This window comes from Sesamum indicum, linkage group LG3 (genome assembly GCF_000512975.1).
Source record: "Sesamum indicum cultivar Zhongzhi No. 13 linkage group LG3, S_indicum_v1.0, whole genome shotgun sequence".
Taxonomy (NCBI): Eukaryota; Viridiplantae; Streptophyta; class Magnoliopsida; order Lamiales; family Pedaliaceae; genus Sesamum; species Sesamum indicum.
The window spans coordinates 9,604,410-9,620,043 of record NC_026147.1 but is presented as its reverse complement, the minus strand read 5'-3'; the positions used below and the strand labels follow the sequence as shown (position 1 = coordinate 9,620,043).

The 15,634-nt window shown below is 37.3% G+C and overlaps 3 protein-coding genes across 3 annotated transcripts; 2 read left to right on the top strand and 1 right to left on the bottom strand.

The window, feature by feature from the left end:
- LOC105157883 (pectinesterase 3-like) lies at positions 380-2,986 on the top strand. The gene is made up of 2 exons (XM_011074388.2): positions 380-1,564; positions 2,266-2,986. Exons 1-2 carry the CDS (start codon positions 520-522, stop codon positions 2,940-2,942), a joined length of 1,722 nt encoding a protein of 573 aa, XP_011072690.1. The 5' UTR covers positions 380-519; the 3' UTR covers positions 2,943-2,986.
- LOC105157882 (alanine aminotransferase 2) lies at positions 3,758-9,064 on the top strand. Its single transcript, XM_011074387.2, has 15 exons — positions 3,758-4,127; positions 5,072-5,122; positions 5,207-5,257; positions 5,500-5,565; positions 5,639-5,700; positions 6,185-6,263; positions 6,358-6,462; positions 6,569-6,679; positions 6,760-6,897; positions 7,032-7,106; positions 7,231-7,351; positions 7,439-7,593; positions 7,811-7,885; positions 8,279-8,482; positions 8,725-9,064. Exons 1-15 carry the CDS (start codon positions 3,894-3,896, stop codon positions 8,839-8,841), a joined length of 1,644 nt encoding a protein of 547 aa, XP_011072689.1. The 5' UTR covers positions 3,758-3,893; the 3' UTR covers positions 8,842-9,064.
- LOC105157881 (proteasome subunit alpha type-5) lies at positions 10,232-14,035 on the bottom strand. Its single transcript, XM_011074386.2, has 10 exons — positions 13,895-14,035; positions 13,707-13,753; positions 13,517-13,598; positions 13,333-13,413; positions 12,916-13,029; positions 12,722-12,823; positions 12,041-12,099; positions 10,836-10,938; positions 10,605-10,670; positions 10,232-10,513 (listed from the first exon to the last, which is right to left on the bottom strand). Exons 2-10 carry the CDS (start codon positions 13,718-13,720, stop codon positions 10,421-10,423), a joined length of 714 nt encoding a protein of 237 aa, XP_011072688.1. The 5' UTR covers positions 13,721-13,753; positions 13,895-14,035; the 3' UTR covers positions 10,232-10,420.

Below are 15,634 nucleotides of genomic sequence, written 5' to 3'. Positions count from 1 at the left end.
TCAATGTCCACGAAATTCATTTTTATAATGCTTTTTTTTGTAAATAAAAAAACATTAGTATTTTGACTGCCCATTATTCAAAATTAATGATTATGTGAATACTTTTTCTATTGAAATACTAACAGAATCTAATGAAATTATTAAGAGTGAGAATTTTTGTAATTTATCATATTAAGGATCTCATTATTAATGAAACAAAGTTTAAAATGTGAGATGAAAAATATACTAATTTGAAAATGAGGACGAAAAATGCAATTTTTCCTAAGATGAAAAATGAAAAAGCAGCATCATCATTTCATTTGATTAGAAAAAAAGAAAAAAGCGCGTTGGCGTATGATCAATAATATATCATGATGTAAACGCAATCACGTTCATCCAACCACAACATTGCTAAATTAAACTAATGCTATGTCCAAGCATATAAGAAGAAGAAGAATATACACTAACAACCCACCCTTCACATTCCTATAAAACACACACACCCCATTGTCGTCCCCACATTAATTTGTTCATGCAACAATGGATACTATCAAGTCCTTCAAGGGCTACGGCAAAGTCGACGAGCTCCAACAAGCTGCCTTTAGAGCAAAAATCCGCAAGAGAATTATCATTCTTGCAATTTCATCTCTTCTGTTGATTGCCCTCATAATCGGAGTTGTCGCCGGAACTGTAGTTCACAACAACAACAAGTCTGATTCCGATGTTCCGTCTACTCAGAGTTCTCCGGTGGCGGCTCTTAAGTCCATCTGCAGCGTGACCCACTACCCGGATTCCTGTTACTCCAGCTTGGGTTCGTCCAACTCCTCCGACCCGGAGAAGATTTTCCAGTTCTCTTTGTCGGTGGTGATGGGTGCTCTGGAGAAGGTATCCACATTTCCGGACGAGTTCATGAACAAAACGGATGACCCGTTAGTGAAGGAAGCGCTGACCGTCTGCGGGACGGTGCTGAACCACGCCGTTGATTCCCTCAACGACTCCATCTCCTCCATGAACGTTGACGGCGGCGAGAAGCTGCTCTCCGTTCCCAGAATCAGCGACTTGCAGACGTGGTTGAGCACTGTGGTCACGGACCAAGAAACGTGCTTCGACGCGCTGGAGGAGGTGAACGCCACCTTCGTGGAGGAGATCAAACTTCTGATGAAGAACTCGACGGAGTTCGCCAGCAACAGTTTGGCCATAGTGTCCAAGCTGCTTGGGTTTCTAGGGGATCTCAAGATTCCAATTCATCGGCGGCTCCTGGGGGCGGAGGAATCGGGATTCCCGTCTTGGGTTAAGGCGGGGGACCGGAGACTCCTCCAGGCCAGCATGCCAAAGCCGGACGTGACGGTGGCGAAGGACGGCAGCGGAGATGTGAGGACTCTGAAGGAGGCGGTGGCAAGAATTCCGAAGAAGAACAAAAGGAGATTCGTTATATATGTGAAGGCCGGAGAATATGTGGAGAATGTGGTATTAGAGAAGTCTTTGTGGAATGTGATGATCTACGGCGACGGAAAAACCGCCACTCTGATCTCCGGCAGCAAGAATTTCGTCGACGGTACTCCAACTTTCTCCACAGCCACCTTCGGTAAGTTTTTTTATTACACATTTTCATCAATCAACAATGTTCCATGTTCATTAATATTTGAATTATTTTAGAATTTATAAAATACATTAATCTTAAATTTGACACGATGTTGCATTTATTTTTTAGTACGGAATTGTTGATAAAATATGAAATTTAAATTAAATGTGCTATTGACATTGCCAAATCTCATGTGATTTGATGCAATAATGTCATACACCTAAGTCAGTTATGCATGTTTTTCGTAGCATAATTGTGAAGAATTTGATACCCTACCATGTGCATTTTAGGTCAACATAACTTATTTTTGCTGCGCTGATATTGGTAGTTATCAACATCATCTATCCATTTCAACCCTAACAACTGTTGGAACATGTCAATTGTTAGAATCTTGCACATCAAATAAAGGAAAGTTTTTACTCGAATTTGGTTGTGTGAGTGGTCTTTTTTTTAAATTGTATGTTAATCACATGACAAATGTATTGCACGTGTCACATGATTGGTTCAAATTTAATCGAGTTGAATTTGGGCAAAAATTTCCCGATAAACAAAATACTATTGATGAACATAAACTGAGATTTTTTTAATTTAATAAGCACGTTTCTATGTATGATGAGGACTTTGTATTAATAGGACAACATGTGATTATACTAATCTAGTGACATAAATGCTCTTATAATAAGTAAATTTTTTTATGTAATCAGCTGTTGTTGGAAAAGGATTTATCGCTCGAGACATAGGGTTCAAGAATACTGCCGGGACAATAAAGCACCAAGCAGTAGCCCTTCGGTCGGGTTCTGACCAATCCGTCTTCTATCGTTGCTCGTTCGACGCATTCCAAGACACCCTTTACGCCCATTCCAACCGTCAATTCTACCGCGAGTGCGACATAACTGGCACAATCGACTTCATCTTTGGAAACTCGGCCGTCGTCTTCCAAAACTGCAACATCTTGCCTAGACAACCTCTGCCTAACCAATTTGTGACAATAACTGCACAGGGAAAGAAAGACCCTAATCAGAACACAGGCATTTCCATTCAACGTTGTGTGATGAACCCTCTGGACAGACTCACTGTGCCGACATACTTAGGCAGGCCATGGAAGGATTTCTCCACGACAGTTATCATGCAGACCAACATTGGTGGGTTCTTGAGCCCATTGGGCTGGATTTCTTGGGTAAAAAATGTGGATCCACCAAGATCCATTTTCTATGCTGAGTATCAGAATACTGGGCCGGGTTCAAGCACGAGAAATAGGGTCAAGTGGGCAGGGTACAGGCCCACACTTACAGCCGCAGAGGCCTCTAAGTATAATGTACAGACCTTGATTCAAGGCCCATCCTGGTTGCCAGCTACAACTGTGGTCTTTGATTCAACCTAGAAAACAACTGATCTATACACTCTTACTACACTGTTTTTTGTTTATCTTCTCTAACATTTCTGTTTTGTAATATTAATATATTCACACACTTGGGAATTTTGATTTGACGAAAACTTCAAATTTATAACAACCCATTTATGATTGTCTTTTTCTCATAATGTATTCATAATTGATTAAAGGAAGTTAGAAATTTATAGGGCGTTTAGTGTTACTTTCAAAAATCAATTTTCAATTTTATACTATTTGAAATTTCGAAAACTTGTTTCTTTTAGCTCAATCCTATTGAAAATCTTGCATGCAGCTTAATTTACTAAAAACACGTTTTTCAAATCGCTCTTCTGTATCTCATCATTGTATAACATGACATGTTGTCACGTTATGTTGACTTTTTAAGAAATAAGAATAATATTATACTATATATACAAAATACCTATATAAAAAATCAAGTCTAAACAGATTTTGATTTAGAAACATAGAATCAGAAAGTTAGGAAGGATTTCAAGTGCTAAAGAAGTAGGTTGTGGTCCTAATCCGGAAGACAAGTAGGCAACTATGCCCCCAATACCCACAAGACTAAGACAAACCTGTTGTGTATTTTTCGGTTGCTCCTCACTACAGAGCTGTTGGGGATTAGACTGCGAAAAAACATCAAAGTTTGAACATAAAAGAAGATTGTGTGAGAGAGAAGGTGTTTGTCAAACTATAAGTAAAAAGTTAGGAGGGTGTCTGAGGAACTATTTATTTATTTATTTATAATAATATTTTATATTATTATTATTATGTCTGTTTGGAGAAGAAGTTAAAGCGACGCAAATCTCAATTCCAACCCAGCTGCTCAGGCTGCCAAACTTAACTGCCTCTGCTGTCCGTCTCATTTTCCTATGTAGACTAGAACTTTAAAACCTCTGTCCAAGAAAACGCCCCCAGGTTTTTCTTCTATAAATCCCCAAAATGCGAAAATTCGCAGCGGATAAATCCAGAAATCTTTTAGCCCACACCAACAATTTCACTTCCGTGTTGCAGCATCCCACCGCTTCACTTTATTCCTCTTCTTCTCATTCTCAAAAATCTCAGCTTCTTTTGCGTTTTTTGAACACCACCGCTGCTCCTAATCCTTCTTCTTCGGAGTCTATGGCTTCTGATTATTCGTCCACCCCTGTTAAGCTTGATTCAATCAATCCTAAGGTATTCTACTCTTATTCTTTGTTGAATTTACTTGAGGCCGGGTTCATTCTTCCCTCCCCCCCCCCTCCTTTGTTTTTTAAAATCTTGATTTGATCTGTATTTTGTGTCTCATTTTGGTTGATGCTTTATGATGTCTTTTGTTTTGATTTGTGATCGTTATTTTTTTTTTTGCAGGTGTTGATCATGGCTTCTGAATCTTGTTTTAGATGGAGTGTTTGATTTTTAGTGCCTCATTATGATTTGTGTCTGTGTGTGTTTTCAACTTTGTGCTCTTGAGCTTCATCTTCTCATTCGGGTTTATTTCTTTTGTGGCAAATTCTAGAGTTGACCAGTTCCAATGGAGCCAGTCCAGTGACCAGTTTCCAATGGCCGGTAGAACCGGCCATTGGATTATAGGGGGTGAGAGTGGCGACGGTCATGGATGATTTGGTCCATTGGAACCGGCCCATCCAAGAATTTGACGTTCTTTGATGAAGGATGTGGGGTCCAGGGTCAGGGGGTGGTGGGATGATCACTATATCCCTTTTTCTGCTGCTTTTGTGTTGTTCTAATTTTTTTTTTAATCAGATGTGCTTTCTGATTTTATATGTCTTTTTGATAATCTTATAAAATAGGTCACCTTTTAGATAGAGCAGTTTCTCTCTGTTTTTCTTTTTATCTTTTGGTGGTTATTTGAGCTTCTGTTGGTTCAAGAATAAATCTTGTAGTTGCATGATTGCTTTGTTTCGCTTTTACCATTGTTTTCATTCCTAACTGGTTTTATTCTTCAAATAATTTCTCTATATGTTATCTAAAATATGTAAGACTACTCGATCTGATTTCTTTTCCTTCTTATTGCTTCTGAGTTTGGTTCTGAGGGCTGCTTTTAGGTTTCAGCATTTGATTACTGTTGGAAGTATGTTTGCAGAAAATATCCTTTATAAGTTAGTAAACTTCTTTTCCAGGTTCTGGAGTGTGAATATGCTGTCCGTGGCGAGATTGTGACCCTTGCTCAGGTAATGGATTGTGCTATTTTGTTTCTGAAGATATAGCATACTATATATTGTGGGGGCATTGTTTAACATGTTTTCTTTGAACAGAAATTACAAGAAGAATTGAAGAAGAACCCTGGTTCTCATCCTTTCGATGAGGTACCTGTTCCTACCTTGAGAACATGAGGACTTTCTTCCATCTACAAGAGAGCAGTCATTTTTTAACAATGCCAATGGTTTTAAACTACTATAAATGCTATTTGACATATGGTTTTCCTGTGTTCTCGTACGAACTACTACTTTATTTGGTTGCATGGACTTGTGTGGCTTCATTTCTCTATAATTTAAATGATAAAAGATAATTTTTTCCATATTTCTAACTCTGTTCCTTGTTTCGGCAGATACTCTACTGCAATATTGGAAACCCTCAATCCCTTGGCCAGCAGCCGATCACATTTTTCAGAGAGGTGTGTAAAATGCATTGATCCAGCGAACTTAAAAAAGGTTTCAGCACTTATGCTTCTTCATTTCTAATTTCAGGTTCTTGCTTTATGTGATCACCCTGCGATCTTGGATAAAGCTGAAACACAAGGTTTGTTCAGGTAAAGGCAGCCACTTTTGTATCCTTAATATCTGTGCATGATACACATGGAAACTTTAATTGTTTTATAGTTACTTGTGCTTGTTAACTAGTCCTACCCGAAGGATTTGATGATTTCTCTCAACACCATGTGGTTTCAAAGGAAAAGATAAATTTTTTATGTTGCAAAAGCAAAAATGAGATCCCAAGTTGAAACTCTGCATGGTGAAGAGAAAAAACCATGAAGAAGGAGTGTGTGCATTGCAGAGAAATTTTAATTAGAATGAACCTTCTTCCTCTGAGTTTCATCTTATGGACATTGCTTCTCATAGATGAAACAAATTTCTTCGTTTTGCTTCCACATGGAAATTTCTTGGTATTGCGTCATGGATAGTGAAAGTTAGAGAGTCCACGCTTTTCTGTAGCATAACTGAATTTTAAGTTCTTTGATTTACGTCCCATTGATCCAATGTTTAATAGTAATTAATCTTCTGGTGGATCTCTAGTGCTGATTCCATAGAACGAGCGTTTCAGATACTAGATCAAATTCCTGGAAGAGCCACTGGTGCTTATAGTCACAGTCAGGTGATAATGGCCTCTCTTGTAATGTTATTCTCAACAATTACTTAAACCTGGTTTGCTGATATATCAAAGTTTCCCTTTTGCTGTATGAAACTAGGGTATCAAAGGACTACGTGATACAATTGCTGCTGGAATTGAAGCTCGTGATGGATTCCCAGCTGATCCCAATGATATTTTCTTGACAGATGGTGCAAGCCCAGCGGTAGAGATATTGTTTCTTATATATTTATCATGCAGGAGATTCAGAGAAACTATAGGGAGAACAATTCGGATGTACAAGTAACAACACTTTTTCCTTCTCTTTCTAGGTTCATATGATGATGCAGCTGCTGATACGATCAAAGAATGATGGCATTCTCTGTCCCATTCCACAATACCCTCTTTATTCTGCTTCAATTGCTCTCCATGGAGGCACTCTTGTACGCATTCCTTTTACTAATTGGGTTGAAGGGTGTATAATGTTTCCAGCACCATTTTCACATTTTTTATTATTTTTCAGGTTCCTTATTACCTCGATGAAGCAACGGGGTGGGGCCTGGAGATCTCTGATCTTAAAAACCAGTTGGAAACAGCAAAATCAAGGGGTATTAGTGTGAGGGCCTTGGTGGTTATAAATCCTGGCAATCCCACTGGGCAGGTAAACAATTTCTGAATTCTTGAGACTTTAGAGATGATTTTTCGCTTTCTGTTTAGCAAATTGTGGTTATTGAAATCTGATTTGTCTTTCAAGTTATGACCAAGTCTCATGAAATTTAATGCTTCCTCTTAAAGGTTCTGGCTGAGAACAACCAACAGCAGATTGTGGACTTCTGCAATAAAGAAGGGCTTGTTCTTTTGGCAGATGAGGTAACTAAGATTCTTTAAATCCCTGGTTCAGACACTGGGTAGTTTGCTCCCAAATTTAGTGTCTAGTGAAATCCTGAACTTCTGAGAATAATAGTCTTCAATAATGTTGGTTGGATCTGTGCAGGTATACCAGGAAAATATATATGTGCCTGATAAGCAGTTCCACTCTTTTAAGAAAGTTGCTCGGTCTATGGGTTATGGGGAGAAAGATATTTCCTTAGTGTCTTTCCAGTCTGTGTCGAAAGGTATGGTGGCTTAAGTTTAACACCCTTGGTAGTTTCGATTAAGGAACCTTTTTGAAGTTTATAATTTTCTGTTTTTCCTGCTCCTAGGTTATTATGGAGAGTGTGGAAAAAGAGGAGGTTACATGGAAGTCACTGGTTTCAGTCCTGAGATAAGGGAGCAAATATACAAAGTGGCATCAGTTAACCTTTGTTCTAACATATCTGGTCAGATTCTTGCAAGCCTCGTCATGAACCCTCCAAAGGTTAGGTATCTTTGTCTCCTGTTCTGATATTCCCCGATGTGTGCGCAACAAGAGGAAAAAAGTAAAACAAATAAGAACAGTGATGAAGAAACTGAATTATCCTTTCATCACATGCGAAAATGTAAAAAATTGTATGATATCTATGCTCCTTTGTTCAATTGCACACACCTTTACTCTGTGTTCCGCATATTTAGAAGTTCTTATGTAATGCATGCAGGTGGGGGATGAATCCTACGAGTCTTATTCTGCTGAGAAAGATGCAATTCTATCTTCCCTAGCACGGCGTGCCAAGGTTAGTCTTTGACTTGAGGTTTAAACAGTCTTCTCTTTAAACATTCTTTCTTCGATAGAGGAAGTAAGAGATCTAAACACGTGCAAACAACTAAGAGTAAGTGAAGAAACGCTCTGTGATAAACTAAGTAGGTCAAATAACATGTGAAAACACAATGTAAACAACTGTGGTGGAAATGAAGACTTTTGGGATGGCTGCTGTTAAGAGATTTGAAGAAACTCAGGATAGTTTTATGTACATTTATGCACGTAAGGAAAAAGAAAACGTTAGGATTAGTCTATTGGTTGATGTTTATGGGTACTTGTAGGCTTCTATTTTGAGCACAACTCGCAACACTTATGTGAATTTTGTTTCTTTGATTTTGAAGCTTGTTTCATTGGTTGCTGATTTCAGAAACTTGAGGAGGCATTTAATGGTCTCGAAGGTGTGACCTGCAACAGGGCGGAAGGAGCAATGTACCTGTTTCCTCGCATTCAATTGCCAAAGAAAGCAATAGAAGCAGCAAAAGCTGTTAACACAGCCCCAGATGCATTTTATGCTCGTCGTCTTCTCAATGCCACTGGAATAGTTGTTGTTCCTGGTTCTGGATTTGGGCAGGTAAATTCCCATCAACATGAAGTGAATGAAGTACATGCTTTTTCTGCATTTCTCAATAAGCTAACAACCAGTGATCCTCAGCTTCTTATACAAATCATCCAAAGTGATGTTAGAGAGGAGTCATTTGGTTATCTAGTGATGATAGAACTGGCTTTATTACAATCTGGCTATTGAGTTCAAGTTAAATCCCTTGTTGTAGCTGGTGAGTTTCAGCTGATCACTATGGTTCCATTTTCTGGTAGGTTCCTGGAACGTGGCATTTTAGGTGCACCATATTGCCTCAAGAGGACAGAATACCAGCCATTATTTCGCGCCTCACAGAGTTCCACAAAGGATTCATGGATGAATTCCGCGATTGAAGATTCTGCAATCGACCTCCAAACGCAAGCAAATCTGAAATTTTCCATGCCAATTTTCTAATTTCTTATGAAGAAGGGAGACAAAAAAGGGAAAAGAAAAAAAAAGGGTAAGAGAGACCTTGTGTACTACAATAAGGCGCTGAAGTTTTCAGTATGTTGTAAGAAGTCTGGGCCGTTTGGTTTTATTTTCAAAAGTCAATTTTCAGTTTTACATTATTTCAAATTCTAAGCTTGTTTGTTTAGCTCAATCATCATATTGAAAATGAAGCAATAGAAGGAACCAGGGAGCATGAGCAATTTCATTTCCTGAGACAGAACATGATCCCCACAAAACCTTCACCCCAATTTGCCAAAACAATTTTATCCTCTTTCACTCAAACAAGTCTTGACAGACCAGCAACAGATTAGAACTTCCACTCCTCCCAAATATCACAGTCCTGCGAAAGTCCATCACAGGGATAGGTATCATCCCTTAAAAGGCGAAAACGACGAAGCAGATTTAGCAGATCATAAATGATTTATAGCGTAATGCCAGAGACTTAAATCCATAGATCTCATGAGACCCGCCCACTATTACTACTGAAAAAGCCCTGCCCTTTTCCTTTTGCTACTAGGAAAGTAAGCAACTTCTATTAGGGGCGGACCAATTTCATCACAAAAAATTCGTGTAATTCTAAGCTCACCATATCAGCTGAACAAATACAATAACAACAAAACACCCAATGTACTAGCACAGCATTCAGAAGAAAAAAAGGTACCTCTTACAAACTCAACATGGAGAAAAATAAAAAGAAAAACCAACCCAAGAACAAAAATTTGCACTTGATAATGCAGCTAATTTTTAAATTTTTGCGGCCCACATTTTGGAGCATCATTTGAATTGGACCTTCTGTGATAGAACACATCCGTAAGCTTTGAGATTCTAATATGCTCTCTACAGTTTGCGTTAATCTTTGTTTGTCATAATACAGAAGACGTCAATCCGAATATTTGATGACTTATGCGTAATATCTGCAACACTAAACTGGGCGTGCCAGTGAGAAGAGATGAGCAACCAGCTTGACCTGAAAGAAACATGTAAGCTGATCTATTTGCACTTTGCAGCTATGTTACCAAATCATCAGAATCTGATGATGAATTAAACTTATTCTCACCATGAAATTCAACGGGCATAAGTTTTTTACTTCATTTAAGCTAAGGATTTGAATTTGGTGGGATGATCTACGGTAAAAATTTTAATTGACTCCATATTACATAAATTTAAAATCCATTACAATGTTACAAAATATAATTTAAATAAAAGTTTAAAAATTTGAAATCTTTTGTGACATGGATTTGTTATCATGATCTTGAAGTCCTCAAATTAAAATCCATATATCCAAACACAACATTAGGTTAAAATACTAAAATTGCTGTTTTCTTGTTGAATTTGATATTTGTGCCAAAGTATTAAGATAGCGGTACAAAATGTTCAAGCATGGAATAACGCAAATGCTGATCACAGGATATATAAAAAATGAAACAGAACCACTGGCCGTCCTCTAATGGCCAAGTGATAACTGCTTCAACTTCAGAAGGGTTATAGACGAGTGATCACTGCTTCGACTTCAGAAGGGGAGTAGAGATGGTACGTTGGTGCAACCTTCGCAATATCAACATTGTTGGGCGTGACCTGACATCAAGAGATGGGTAAGCAGTGGTGAGCAAATTGAAAGTGAGACATATCTGGCGGCTGAGCATTAAAACAAGATCAGCTATGGTACCTTCTCCTCCATAACTTGCTTCAGGATGGAAAGCGCAATCGTTTCAGCTTCTTTAAGAGTCAGATCCTGCAACAATGTAACAAATCGATCATACAATTGAAAATCTAAAAGCATTTTGTGGTTGGACCTATATAACAGAATGCATAGCATTTCCAGAAATAAAGTCACTTTCCAGATTGATGGTGCTTAAAAAGAAATATTATATATAAAGGGGGAGCCTGGATCAGGTACCTTGTTATATTGCTCCTGCAGAGAGCTATCAGCACCTTCAGAACCCGAGCCAATGGCTTTTGCATTGCATTGCCAGAATGTACCAGAGGGATCAGTATAGTACCTATTCATGAGAAATATCACTCTCGGTCTTGCATGCCAAATAGGAAGTTACTCTGGAACTTGGGAAGAAAATGCAAGTTAAGATGATAGAATATGTCTACACATGCAGGACATTACCCAATAGCATTATATATTACATAAATACAATTTGATCGCAATTGATAGGTTACTTGCTTGCCTGTAATGCATATTTAATATCAAATTCCCTGATATCTGATAGTATATAACGTTCCACAAAACTGTCAAAATTGACAATAGATATTCAGCGATCATCATTAGAATACAGCTCCATGAGACAGCTAAGCCAAGTTAGTATGACTTTGCTTCCAGAATTAGCAAGCATCAGCTCACAGAACCTTGGCCACAAGTTGTCCATTGACCAATTCACCATACACAAATCTCTACAATTTTATCTTATATCGCATGCACATTTTTCAAGTTAAAACTTAGGGTATATTATAGTTTTGGTCCTATAAGTGGACCTGTTTCCAATTTTGGTCCCACACTCAAGTCAATTCGCATATTGAGTCCCATATGTGTTTTTTTTTTTTTCAATTTGAGGACCATAGAGGGATTTCCGTTCAATTGATAATGGCAGTTGCTCTCTCCTTAGTCAATACAATCAAAATAAGGGGAAATTACATTTTTTGTCCCATAAGTGGACTTGTTTCTAATTTTGGTCCCACATTCAGACCAATTCGTATAGGGACCAAAATTTGAAACAGATCCACTTATGATATCAAAATTGGAAACAAGTCCACTTATGGGACCAAAAATGTAATTTACCCTTATTTTGATTGTATTGACTAACAGAGAGAGCAGCAGCCGTTATCAATTATCAATTGGACAAGAAAATCCCTCAATGGTCCTCAAATTGAAAAAAAAATCCACATATGGGACTCAATGTGCGAATTGGCCTGAGTGTGGGACCAAAATTGGGAACAGGTCCACTTATGGAACCAAAAATGTAATTTACCCTAAAACTTACATGAATCATAAAATTTCTATGCAGAACTTTCGTAACATCAAGATGGCTATTTCAGGCAATGCTGAAGCAACAGATGGACAAGATTTCACCAAAGTGAAAATGAAGAAATACTTACAGGCAAGGACCATTCTCATCATGGCCGGCAATGAGAAGAGAGACACCAAAAGGTCGCGACTGCACAAAATAAAAGAAAACAGAATTAAAGGAACCTGAAATGTTCAAAATAACATGTATTTACACGCATACAAACTGAGTGAACCATGAGTGACTCCATATAATATGTAGTTTTAGAACCTCTTTAGCAATAATTTGAGTAGATGCAGACAAATACGCAATCATACCAAAACAAAGTGTTTCATGAAGCACATAATTCCAAGAGAATGCTTCTGAATACTTTCCTGAGCAAAATTTTGAGCTGCTTACAGTGGCAACTTGCCTTCACATCAAACAACATGCATCTTTACCACCATACGGCATTATGCATGAAGTAGCAGATATGCCAAGCAGAGCTCTAAAATACTCAGATGGCAAAAATATATGAACCAAGGATTATGGCACAGAGAGTAATATGGCAGCTCAATCTTTGATATCTCAGGCAGATATAGGGAGAGCAGATAATTTGGAAACTAAAAATGATACCATAAATATAAAGCATAGTGAAGAGACAAGGTCCAACTGGTGTCGCTGAAAAAAGCATATAATCATGTGAAACGGAAAAAAACAAAACAACTGTATTCCTGGTAGCAACTCATATTTTATATTCAAAGATATCAGTAGAAAGTGAAAAGATGCTAACCATTGACTCTTCATCCCCCTCACCAAATCGTAAGGCAAGATCACAGAGAGCTTGAGTAGTGGACTCAACTGTCATGGGCTCACCATACGAGAACCTATGATTCTAGAAGGTGTAAAAGAGTGCAGTATTAGCAATTAATGAAGCAAACACCGAGATAGACTACGAAATGCAATAAGGAATATGGATGAACATACCTGTGTCTCAACTCGTGCATGTTCAACCAGTGTGCGGGCATCAGCAATTAAGCCACTCATGGCACAGCCAATGTGTTCATCAATTTCCATAATTTTCTCCACACTGCTAGGCTCCTGAGAGCAGTAAAGCATGCGATATTTATTCATGAAATGGATATCGTTGTTAAGGTGTTCATTGTTAAGATCTCTACCTAATACATGTCATCAGAGCTAGAAAACAAAGGGAACAGATCATATTCATTTTCTGTGGACCCAAATTTAAACTGAAGCATGTCTTCAATCACATTTTTATGAAATTACACAAAGATAAACCATGCAAAATTGGATTTCAGTTCAGGCTTTTGAGCTAAAACTGACTCTTAATTGGGGAAAAACAACAAAAAAGAAAATATAACAAAATATGGATGATATACATACCAAAAGAGGCGATGTGATGCGCTTCTCAACAGCAAGAACCACACCTTCCTTAGTCTTTATCCCAATTGCAGTTGAACCCAACTAAGAAAACACCAATTTTAATTAGAAAATAATAAAAACAAAAAACCACAGAAACTACTAACTGAAAAGCAAATTTTTCCATTTAAATCAGCAAAATACTAACCTTGATAGCCTCAATGGCATATTCGACCTGAAACAATCGGCCTTCAGGGGAGAAAGTATTGACTCCTCTGTCGTACTCAGTTCTTACAAAAGAAAGAACAAAAATACACAAAATCCACATCATTATTGAAAAGAAAAAAAAATATCTGAGAAAACCCTATAGCATGACCCAAAATGCAACAGTTCTTTACCTCGTGAGGAACATTTTCAATCCCGCAAACTAGAGCTTCAAATTTTCCTGCACACAGATGAATCAAGAGTTAAATTAAGATAATTAATCATAATTGCTTCTTGTAATAACCGATAATTTTGTTCCTCGCAGGGCGCGAAAAGAAGGCAGAGTACAAGGAAATAGAAAACGGATCTGAATTGGACCCACCGTAATTCCAATGACGAAGCAACAAAGCTAAGCAGAATAATCTTTCCGAGTGTTTGATATATTGACAGTGTGATTTTACGTTTATATTTCTGCAGCTGAGCTTTTGAACTCTTCTTGTCAAGCAAGGCAGCGATGGTAGAATAATGGACGGGTAATCGGGTTACCCGAAAAAGTTAAAAGGGTTTGGATTTCATCTGTAATTGGGCTAAAAGCCCAAAACCCAAAGACCATTAGTACTACCTGTTGGGCCAACTTCAAAGCCCAAAAACAATATAAAGAAATGCGTAAAGGGCTTTATGACCAAATTTATCCAGCAACTTTAAGCCCAAAATTCTTATAAAAATCCAACATTTGCATGTATTGTTAAATGAAAATTATTATATTATGTTTCGATCAATGGATTTGAACACGAAATTATAATAATAAATTCATTCAATTTCTCTGAATAATTTCAAATTATAAGAAATCTGAAATCCTTCACTTTTCAGTTTAAATTATATGTTTTTTTGTATTATAATAAATTTCAAATTGATTTAATACAAAATTATTTAAAAAATTTCTTTTATATCCTTCGGCCTAAGTTACTATGGAAGAAAAGAAGAAAATATTGGATATAAATATTAACCAATAGTGATACATATAAGATATTACCTGAGTTCCCCCTTAACGTCAGGCATAACTACACATATATTCTCTATCTTTTAGAAATTATAAATATATCCACAAAGTTGTAATTGTAATTACAATGATTATCTTGAGCAAAGTTTTACAAATAAACCTCCTGAATAAGTTACACCATTACCCTTTTAAGGCATGTGCTTGTAATTTTACAACGTTGATATAATTTACCATACATATTGATGTGTATCGGAATTCAACAACACCGTCAGTCTTTACAAGACTAACTAACAAAATAAATATTAGCACTCTGATTTTTAGACCAACAATGATCTTTACTGAATAAATAAAGAAAAAAACTTGAAGTGATATGAGAGCAATATTTGAATATAACGATAAAGTGATATTAATTCTTTGGAGTTCAAAAAGTGAAGTCAAATTATTTAAAAATGGAGAGAAAATGTGAGCGAGAGTGTGAGACAATGTGTTACTAAAATAACTGCACAAAAAATCAATTTTTAGGCGATCTTAATTTAAAAAGTGGGTATGGCGGATCATACATCGTTAGAAAGTTGCATGTGTTATGTATTCAATGGAAAAATCGGTTTGTTAATTGGTTTTATTTAGAAGAAGATATGACCCTTTAAGTAAAACTTGCCTAATTTGTCAGAAAATCGTAGAATCTACTACTTGCAGCTCGAAGAGTTGTGTTCAGCTGGATTACTTGGAGTTAGTTGGAGATATTTTAATATGATATCTTAGAAGGTTGGGAATTTGTAGAACGAGTTGCCCCTAGTGTATACTGACTCAACTTGTTGAACTGATCTTGCTTCTTGGACTTGTGAGGTTAGAGAAAAAGAAGAAGTTAATGAGTTTTATAGTTTGTTCTTGTGTTGGGCCTGCAGGGGTGCGTAGTGAGGTTCTACTTTTTGGACTTTGAGGAAAAAATATGTGAGAGCCATCATATGTGTATATATATATAGAGAGAGAGAGAGAGAGAGAGTTGGATTGGATAGGAGTGCAGCAGCAGCAGGATAATGGCAGGCTTTATTATTTTAGTAGAGAAAGGGATGCTGATACCGAAACAGTAAAGAGAAGAAAAGAAACCTTTGTTTGTAACTT